Source organism: Rhodamnia argentea, chromosome 3, assembly GCF_020921035.1.
Source record: "Rhodamnia argentea isolate NSW1041297 chromosome 3, ASM2092103v1, whole genome shotgun sequence".
NCBI lineage: Eukaryota > Viridiplantae > Streptophyta > Magnoliopsida > Myrtales > Myrtaceae > Rhodamnia > Rhodamnia argentea.
Genome location: NC_063152.1, coordinates 3890276 through 3901256, shown reverse-complemented (window position 1 = coordinate 3901256; position 10981 = coordinate 3890276). Strand labels below are relative to the sequence as shown.

General features: G+C 38.5%; 1 protein-coding gene across 1 annotated transcript; it reads left to right on the top strand.

The window, feature by feature from the left end:
* The first annotated feature begins 8583 nt into the window (after nt 1-8583).
* On the top strand, nt 8584-10318 carry LOC125314287 (putative calcium-transporting ATPase 13, plasma membrane-type). The gene is made up of 2 exons (XM_048276243.1): nt 8584-9016; nt 9819-10318. Exons 1-2 carry the CDS (start codon nt 8584-8586, stop codon nt 10316-10318), a joined length of 933 nt encoding a protein of 310 aa, XP_048132200.1.
* The last annotated feature ends 663 nt before the right edge of the window (nt 10319-10981 follow it).

Here is a 10981-nt window from a genome sequence, read left to right as displayed (position 1 = left end):
CCCGGTACTTTACTTGTGGTATTGGGTTCGCAACTTGCATTGAATTTTTTAGATCATTACCAATTGCTCTTAAAATTAGGGATAATTATCCAAAAAGTCTTAAACTGATTGTACGACGGTTAATTTAGTCATGAACTTCTTAACTTAGCCATTTAATTTTAAATGTTTTGACATTTTGTCAAAATAGTCATTTCGGCTAAATTTGACAGGAAACCACTGCGGTGGACTCAGACAATCCTACGTGGCATAATTGGTGCTGACTTTGACAATTATTTTTTTTTAAATTTTAATTAGTTATATATATTTTAATTTTTTAAGTTTATGTTGCTTTTTTTTTTTCACTATGGGTGAGCGATGTTTTTAAAGAAAATTGCAAAAATTATGCATGTCGGCGTCGACCATGTCGTGTAGGACGGTCGACGTCTACGTCTACGATTTCTGGCCAAAATTGAAAAATCGTTAAAAGGATTAGGATTAAATTGGTCAATTTAAAAAGTTTAGGACTGAATTGGCCGCCGTAAAATAGATTTAGGACTTTTTTGGATAATATTCTCCTTAAGTTTTAAAGAAATAGCAATGCATAAAAATTTAAATAACATTTATTTTATTACCAATGAATAAATAATGGAAGGGCTTCTTTTTTCAAATAGGACATATCAAATTGGTGGTAATGGAAAAATAAAAAATTCAAAAAACAAGATGGTAACAATCCCTCTGAAGCGTGTTAATTTAATTGAGGGGGCAGTATCACGGGAATTATAGAATCGTGAAGGGAGATGAGGCTTGGAGGGAAAACTTGATTTCTTGTGCTAGTTGGTTTCTTTGTGAATTTTAGGGCTACAAATAACTTGCATTGTAGATCCATCAGTTGTTGGTAGGGAAAATTTTCAAAAAAGTCATCAATCTTTTGCATTTTTGTCGACTCACTTCTAAACTTTTTCATTTTTTTGCCAATTCAGTCTTATTAACTGGAAATTGATGACGCGAATGGTGGTGGTTCTATGTGACATTGCTGGCGTTGACTTGGATAATTTTTAATATTATTTCAATATTTTTTTCAATATTTTGATATTTTTATTTTTTTCCTCCTTTTTGCTTTTCTTTTTTTTCCCTCCGGCCATCACCTGGCCTCGACCTCCCCCCCCCCCGGTGAGGGCCGCCCACGCCCGCCCGGGCAAGGGCGACCCTCGGTGTCAGAGGTCGAGGGTGATGAAAGGAGGGAAAAAAGAAAAAAAAAGGGAAAATACAAAAGAGAAAAAAATCTGAAAAAATATTAAATTATTAATGAAAGTTGTCCACGTCAACGTGGTAGTGCCACATAGGATTACCGACGTCCATGTCAACAATTTGCAGCTAACATGACTGAATTGATAAAAAATAAAAAATGTTTAGAACTGAATTGACAAAAGTGCAAAAGATGTAAAACTTACAATTTTTCCAATGTGGTTCATAAGTGGGTTCTTGCTCACAGGGACCCGGGATCAAATAGAACAGAATATGCAAGAATTAGAAAGAGGAAAACCCAGAATGCTCTTCACCGTCCATACTCCATAATTAGTCATTGAATTTATTGTAAAAAAAAAAAAAAAAGTCTCTTGACAAATGCTTACTTTTTCACCTTCTTCGGTACCCATTATTTCAAATGAGATTCAAGCACCCGAAAACGTTTCCAGCTACACATTTTCAGCATACCGCCAAACAAATGAAAGCTAATCATTTTCTTCGGAAAAATTTCCACCAAAGATGTTTTTATTATCATGAAATTTTACGCGAAATAAACTCACCCTAGAAAGGAAATATATCTGCATGTACTTGATACATATCCAGAGCTACAATACGCCAGCATACATGGCATTCAATTTGAATTCTCGGTGAATGCAAGCTGGTAAACTTCCACAAAATGAAACGAACCAGAGAAGCAAGGTCCATCCACAACGACGTCCACGTCCACAATCTTTTTTTTGTGTGTGTACTGGTTGTACATGAATTGCGCATCCACACGACCACATCGAACTATCGCGAGTCTTGAATTTGATCTCCGGCCTACCATCATTTTTTTTCCCGACGAAACCGTCCGATTTTGCCGGATAGCTCGCGTTAAGATATTTTCCATGATTTCAATCAACTCTCGCTGCATTGCAAAAGAAGAAAACTTCTACCGGAGCAACGAGAAACGGGACGACGGGCGCGATGAGATCTTGAGTTCTCGGACGAGAAAGAACTTGAGGGCTAGTCTTTAGAGTTTTAGGGTTCAGACTGCTCGCATGTCCGTTTGAGTGAAACAACGAAATGAATTCCCCAAGGGGCGACTCCATAGGAAAGATAGAAAATTAAGGAGAAGAGCATGCTGGGTTTCCTCTTTCTATAAGGGCATGTCCAGCTGCATATGAAGCTTATACCACTGGGATTACTAAGCTGATAAGGTGAATTATAATGAAGAGAAGGTAGTCTAGGATGCATTTCGCGCCGTAGCTTGTCGATCGATTTCTTTGTAAAAACTTGAAAATAATTTTTCGTGAATAATAAAGCGAAAACAAAATGATGTTCTCGTTTGTTTTCTAATTGGAACAAGTGAAAAGAAGTTCAATTGTTGTGGATAGTTCATCTGAGTATCAACATCGCTACGATGTTATTCTGTTTTCTTTCGGGGTTAATACAAAAAAAAAAAAAAATCTCAAATTGATACATCTATGACAAATTTACTTTAAACTATTTTTTAGACCACCAAAAACCCCAAACTGGTATACTGTGACAAATTTAGCCCAAACTATATTTTTTGACCAATAAAAACTCCAAACTGGGATACATGTGACAAATTTACCTGTCTTTAGTTTCCGTTAAATTGGGTTAATACCACGAAAAATCTCAAACTAATACATCCGTTACAAACAGAGGGTAAAAATCTCAAACTAGTACACTCATCAACAGTTATGTGTCACCCAATTCAACAATTTGATAGTAAAATTTAACGAGAAATTAACGGAGAGTAAATTTGTCACAAATATATCGATGTGGGATACATTTGTTACGGGCGTAGCAATCTGGGATTTTTTGTGGTTTAAAAATAATTCGAAAAAAATTTGTCACGATCTTATCAATTTGGAGTTTTTCGTGCTATTAATCTTTTCTTTAATTAGGGGGCGTTTGTTTTGTTAAAAATAAAAAAAATTTAAATTTTTTTTTTTCTGAAAATAGTCACTCATATCGCTGAAAATAATCAGTTAATAATTTTTTTCGTTATTGACAACAATTTATGGCTTTAATGTTTAGGTGAAAGATGAATTTTCCCTTTTCCATTCTTTGGGAATCCCTTTCGGTATTATTAATAATTTTTGTACGCTAATGGTCACTTTAGATGTCTTTGTTAGTGAAAAAGACAAAATCAATTGGCAGATTTGCCATTTGAGTTCCTCTCTTTTAGCAAATGAGGCTCTGTTTGTTTCACGAAAAATATTTTTCAGGAAATTTTTTTTCTCAATTTCCTGTGTTTGGGGGGCGGAAAATGAGCGGCAACGGAAAATATTTTCCGGTCAACAAAAAACCTTTTAAAACTAAAGAAAATGATTTCCTCATTTTGAGAAGAGGAAAACATTTTTCACACTTTTCATTCTTCCTCTCTTTCAACTATTTTTTTTAATTATTTTTTTACCTTCTTTTTGTTTTTTTTTTCAAAATTTGAAAATTTTATTTTTTATTTTTCGGATAAAATTTATTTTAAAATTACTTTCTTTATTGTTTTTTTTTTCCTTTTTCATCTTTTTTTTTTTAGTATTCCTTCTTCTCCTTAGGCCGGTTGCCGGCTATGGCCGTAGCCGATGGGCGGCCAAGTGAGGCCTAGCGTCGCTTGCCTCGAGCAAGGTATTAACCATTTCTTCAATTAGGGTGTGTTTGTTTTGTGAAAAATGAGTGATTTGAAAAAAAAAATTTCTAGAAAAGATCACTCGTATCGTTGAAAATAATCAATCTAATTGTTTTTTGGGAAAAATCCAAAAAAGGGCCCGAAGTCTTCAGATTTTTTCAAATAAGGGCCCCAAGTGAACTATGCTTCAAATAAGGGCTCAAAGTGACATAATATGTTTCAATTAAGGGCCCAAAGTGATCATAATGTTTCAAAAAAGGGTCCGCACCGAAGGGCGTTTTCGTCATTTCACATTTTAATTTTTTTATTCATTTTTTTCTCTTTTTCCTGATTTATGTATTAAATAAATAAATAAATAAATAAATAAAATAATTAATTAATTTAAAAAAAAAAACGTCCACGAGCGGGAGGGCTGCCCCTCCGCTTGTGGCACGCCGGCCCACCGGGTGGGGGGTCGGCGGGCGGGGTGAAGGCCGGTGGGGTCGCCGGCGACCCCGGCGACCCGCCGGTCGAGGCGAGGGCCTTTGGCCCTCGCCAAAACCGGAGAGGGTCGGGCCCTCTCCGGATGCAGGTGAGGGCCGGCGGTCCCCGCCCGAGATCGGGGACCCGCCGGCCGTCGCCTCGTCGGCGGTGGGGGGTCGCCTTGACCAGGCGACCCGGCCCGGTCCCCGGGCGACAGTCGGCGGTCCCCGATCCGGGCGGGGACCGCCGGCCCTCACCCGGATCCGGGAGAGGGCCCGACCCTCTCCCGTTTTAGCGAGGCCGAGAGGCCTCGCTCCTGGCTCGGCCGGGTCGCCGGCGCTCGCGAGGCTCCGGCGACCCCGCCAGGCTTTCTTGCCACCGCCTACCACCCTCCGGCGGGTGGGGCGGTGGCTACGAGCGGGAGGGCCGCCCCTCCCGCCTGTGAAGGTCCGATTTCCAGTTTTTTTTTTTTTGTGGTGAGAAAACAGATAACAAATAGAATAATAAAAAAGAAAAAAATTAAATAAGTAAAAAGACTAAAATGCCCTTAAATCAAGCCCTTTTTTGAAATTTTATAGTCATTTCAAGCTCTTATTTGAAACAATGTTGACTTGGGGCCCTTATTTGAAAAAATATGAGGACTTCGGGCCCTTATTTGAAACAACGTTCACTTGGGGCTCTTATTTAAAAAAATCTGAAGACTTCGGGCCCTTTTTTGGATTTTTCCCTTGTTTTTTTTGTTATCGACAATAATTTATGGCTTTAATGTTTACGTGATTGATGAATTTTCTATTTTCCATGCTTTGGGAATCCCTTTCGGTATTATTTATATTTTTGTACGCTAACTGTCACTTTAGATATCTTTGCTAGTGAAAAAGACAAAATCAATTGGCGGTTTTGCCATTTTGAGTTCCGTTCTTTTAGCAAATAAAAAAGAAAGGGAAAGAAGCAACTTGGAAACTTCACGATGACGACTAGAAGAAGAAGGACTTTGAGTTCGCCTAATTTTACTCCTTAGATTTCACGAGACGTGGGGGATAAATCGGAAGGACGGTCTTTGAAACCGTGTTCGATATTTAATGTAATCCATGAAACCTTTTTTGTTCAATTTAGTTCCGAACCTTTAAAATTGCAATAAATAAATGATCTTTCCGTATATTTGAAAGCCATATATCGGGTATTCTGCCCACTTTTTATTTTCTTCTTCTTCCTCCTTTCTCTAAACTATACTTACCGGCTATCCCACCACCGTTGTCACTCCGATGTAGTTCCGCTTCACTACCCATCACAAGCCACACTGTGCAACCGCGGCGGCGTTTGGTCCCAGATACGGTTAGAGGGTGTCCCAACGAGGTTGAGTTGAAGAATCAAATTATCAAGCTTTACAAAAAATCGGGAGAATTGTACAAAAAAGCCCCTAAACCTACTACACTTTCGTCAATTCAGTCTTGAATCTTTCGATTTTTTCAATTGAGTCCTAAACTTTTTTCACATTTTAACAATTGTGTCAATCTGGACAATTTAAAGAATTTAATTCCAACTTTCAAGCTTTGGCAATTCATTTAGTGCCGTAAATTTTGCGATATTGATGAGGAATCGAGGAACATGACCAAGGTAACCAAAAGCTAGACATGTACTCGTGAGTCCAATGAACAACTTCGAGGCAAAATCTTTTATTTCATTGGATTAAATTTGCTACCTCCTTCTGGACGTAGATCTCCATGATCGAATCGCATAAATCTGACGTTCAATTTATGTTCGTATTTAATCTATTTTATCTGTTCGATCTCTTACTTTCGCAACAAGGTACTGACTTGTGACAGAATCCGTGGAGAAACACAGTTTTTGGACACAAATTTATCGGAGCGAGATTCATTCTTTTATTGGAGCAACCAACCGCAGAAAGGTCGGTCCGAACACTTACTGGTTCCCGATTCCCAATGTCTGCCTTGTCTTTGGTTAGTGGAGGGTAAATACGAAGCTTCCTCGCGGTGAATGAACCTCCAATTCAGCAAAAAAAACAAAAGCATATGATCCTGTCCAATTGACTTCGTGGTCACCATCATCTTTTTTGAGGATGGATCATGGGGTCGGGTCAATGGCGTGTAGTTGCTTGAAAAATCAACGCGAGATTTCTATATGACAAAAACTCATAATTAGAGATATTCGAACTGATCCACGATCATATCCACGACTCAGCTAACAGCTAAACAACAAGGAAAGCCATGGACGCGCCTTGAAATGGATATGTTCAAGCCGTTCGTGAAGTTGTACGGAACGCGCGCTTTGACTCTAATTTAATCTGAGATATGTGAAGTATTAACATGTTACCCAATTCTTCCATGTATTAGCGGAACTCAAAGAGTATCTTTACATTTTTATATGTTGAGGGGAAGTTGTGAGTAGATGATACATACATGCAAATATAAAAGCCATCACTCGTATCGATATAAAAATGTCGGTAAAAGGACACTTTAGTGCCAAAAGTTTCAATCCGATTATTTTAGTGGTAAGTTTTTTGAAAAAATATCACTTAAGTGCCAACTCCCATATTCTTTGTCGGAAGTCCTACGTGACACTTTTTTTATTAATATATGATGCTGACGTGGCTGTCGGAGGTCCATTTTAAATTTAAATTTTTTTATTTAAAATAATTTTAAAAATAAGCTGAAAATTTTTAAAATTTCTCTGTTAAATTTTATTTTTTAAAAATCTATTTTATTTTTTTCTAAATTTTGAAGTCCGCGTGAAACTTTTGGCGGTAAGGTGATGTCTCACACAACTATTCACACTGGAGTGTACTTATGACTAAAAATGCCTCAGTGGTGGGAAAGCAAGAACGTGGCTAAACGCCCTTTTTCAGTTTTCTGCTCCCAGTGGTAGGTACCAGTCTTCACTCATAGTCTCATCTGCCCCAGAGAGAGAGAGAGAGAGAGAGAGAGAGAGAGAGAGAGAGGAACCCGGAAGTGTGGCTAGCTTTCTTCTTGCCCGTTGATGAACGTGAAACTCCAAACTGGGATGTTCTTCCTCCATGTCCTATTGAGTCATAAAAGTTCCAAGTGTGATTAACCCATATTCGCTCACAAGAATACCTGTCTTCATCATCTAGAGCAAGGATGTGCCAAAGAACATCATTCATTGAACTAACAGAAATTAGTAGAATTGTCTCTTAGGCTTCTCAGTGGCAATATGGTGGGAGCATTTTCTATTCAGAAGATCAACTAGTCTCAGTTGCATTCCATGGCTACTGGGTTAAAAAAAGCATTGCAAAGTGTCTCTCAGTAAATGAGTCAGTTGATTGAGAACTTGAAAGCTACTTTCAGGGTATTACTCATTAGTACCAACAATGTAATGTCTAACCGATTTATTTATGTCACATGTTTGAAGCCACAAATCAAGTTCCGACCATCGAATTTATGCTTCACCGAGTTTACTGCTTTTGAAAAAGGAGCATACTGGAAGCACTTCAGATTTGAAACTTCAACTTAAATTGAGCTATAACAAGGTTTGCCAAAGTCCAAACAGAAAATCAATTGATAAGTGTAGTGATCCTTCAGGTTGTACTAGTTTTTAAAGCATTACAGCTACAGGGTAACTCAGACGATCACACCTTTCTATTAAAGGGACAATGCTTGAATTCTGAATAAGTGAAATAACCCCAGGTCACCTAGTACTATTGTACATAATCAAGGATACTTATTGGTAATCCACAATGCATCTGATTACAAAGACTGAACATCTTTTCTTTTTCTTATTTTGCTACACCAGAACTAAGACGTGTCATTCTACGTAAGTAAGTAAGTATGTACGTACGTACGTACGTACGTACGTATGTACGTACGTACGTATGTATGTATGTATGTATGTATGTATGTATGTATGTATGTTGATGATAGAACTTGTCTATTCATGGATTCATTAAAAATTGCTTATTATTCTTTGTACAAATCATATAAGCACATATTATTTGGGCGTTAGAAATATAATTGAAATGCAATCAAGATATTTCAGATAAAAATCTAGAATTGCTATGCCGTGATACTATTTAAGCTGTGAAATAATATAGCTTATGTGGAAACATTGGGAAGAAGTTTCTAAACCTGAAGTAACATATTCATGTATTACAGAGCACAGAATTTCCGGGTACTGGATTCCCAGAGCTAACAAATGAAGATATTGCTAAAATGCTAATGGAAAAGGATTTGACTACTTTACAAGGATTTAGAGGTGTCCAATGGATAGCACAAGTCCTCGACAGCGACATGGCGAATGGAATTCCGGGTCATGAGGAGGACCTCCATCGCCGACGTATGGCAATCCTCAAACCCAAGTTGGAGGCTCATAACAGAAACTTCATCCACTTCCTCAAGAAATCTTGCAACAGTAGCACCATTTTCCTCCTCCTAATTTTGGACATTCTGTCATTTGCCTTTAGGATCAAGGAGAAAGGACTGAGCACAGGTTGGTATGAAGCGGCTGTTATACTAAGTGCTGTCATTCTGATCGTCATAGTCCAATCCATTTGTGACTCTCGGAATGAAAGTTCACGTCAGCTATCAACAAACCAGCTTTGGCAAAATCAGGAACCGAAAGTTCATGTTTTGAGAGGGGGATGCCGTCAAACTATTTGCATCTCCGATGTCCTCTTGGGAGACATTGTGCTATTAGAGAAGGGGGAGCAAGTTCCTGCTGATGGTTTGCTCATGTTGGAAAAATAATGGAATGTAGTAACAATGTGGTCGGACTTTGAGGCGTGTAATCACTCTCTTTTAGGATCAATTTGCCCCACGAAGTTGCTATAGGTTTCTGGCAAATTCCCTTCAGGATACAACAAAGTCGCGATGAGATTACTGGATAGCAATTCCAGTAATTCTCCAAAACTCTCTACGAAACAATGAAGATTGGCTGTCTCTCTTTTGTAGGAAAACGAAAGAAATAAAAGTTGTCCCAGAAATTGAACAAAATTGTCCTATATATAATACTAATGGAACACACCTCTTGGTGTCCAAACCGCCCATGTACGAACGCACCTTTTCATGTCCGAAACATCGCACCAATTCATGTCCGAAACATTACCATTTGGACATGACTGTTTGTGAGTGATAACAATCATTCGAACACAACCGTTCGTAAGAGACAACCGCCATTCGGACGCAACTGTTCATGTCCGAACAGTCATGATTAATAATATAAAAATAAAATAAATTGATTTCGAAAAAGAAAATAATAATTAAGGTTTATTTCCGTCCGCGGCGCGCAAGCGTGCTAAGTGCTTCTAATAATCGCGTCTAATAATCGCGCAATCACACGCGCACCCGCACGCGGGTATAGTGGGGTCTAGCCCACTTGCCCATTTCTTTATTCCGAAAGACTATTGTGGCCTTCTAACTAATAAAGAGACTTGCACCCTTCTTTCTATCCTATGTGGGATTGAAAAGGCAGCTTTTTGTTTTAACAAACAAACTTCAACAGCTCATACCCACTGAATCTTTGGAAGTGAATGACAAAGCTGATCCCATCATCAATGATCATAATCCATTCGTGTTTTATGGTTTCAAAGTAACTGATGGTACTGGAAAAATGCTAGTGACCCCAGTTGGTGCCAAGACAAAGTTGGGAAATATGTTGAGCAGAGCTCGTCCATCAAAAAGGACACCAGTAGAGGAGCAACTCAGAAAGCTGAGCAATTCGACACAAATAATCGGTATTGTCATCTCAATAATCATCATTGTTGTGTCGTTCTCGCGGTTCAAGCTCAAGAAGGAATATGATAATTCAGGCCTGCGGGACTTCTCAGGGAAGTCACATACTCTGAAGGGATTATATGAAGCTATAAAGAGAGTTGCCCTGAGACCACAAGGGATGTTAACTATGCTGACTTCTTCACTTACTTTGCTACTAGTTGGAATAGCCGAAGGACTACCATTAGCAATTACTATTGCCATCACTTGCTGGAACAAGAGGATGCTAGGTGACGAGACTTTCTTAATTCTTTGAGGCGTCTCTAGGGTTTCCACGCTCTCAAGGGGTTTAATAATTGGCTATATATAGCCTCAACATTTACGCGTAACAAAAGAAGCGGGGCTAGGCGATTTGGGCCCGCCAAACCGTGTATCTCCAATCATGCGTTTAATCGTTATCTTATAACATGTACGATCACGTAAATATTTAGAATATGAAAATAAATTAAAGTCTACTTCTTAAATAGATCAAGGTGTAGAGAAAACATGAACTCGGTTCGCTATTGTGTGCAACCTTATAGGTTCACTAAACATTAACAGTGTACTCAAAATCCTTTTTGGCCCACAAGTCATAAGCGATTTCTAGTAACACATTATGACTACATAAGTATAGTGAAAGTCGTTTTTCGACACAACCTAATCCACAACTAATATTGGAGTATCAACCTTGATTAGTTGCTAGGGTAGACCGCTAACACCAACAACATCATCAACGAAAAAATAGCGAATTATCCCCCAAAACCATCCACTAATTCAGTATAGGATGCTCGACAAGGACCCTCGATACTTTTAGCTAGTGAACATCACCAGTTCATCTAATCAACAGTTACCAATAATGGTGTGGAGAGAACAAGACGGTCAAACCATTTGATATTCAGTTCACCTCCATTCTGTACTCACATTCCCCCTTCCTTCTCAT

Coding starts and splice junctions, on each gene's coding strand:
- LOC125314287 (XM_048276243.1), top strand. CDS start 8,584: ATGGCGAATGGAATTCCGGGTCATGAGGAGGACCTCCATCGCCGACGT. Junction 9,017..9,818: donor GGAGCAAGTTCCTGCTGATG/GTTTGCTCATGT, acceptor AATCTTTGGAAG/TGAATGACAAAGCTGATCCC.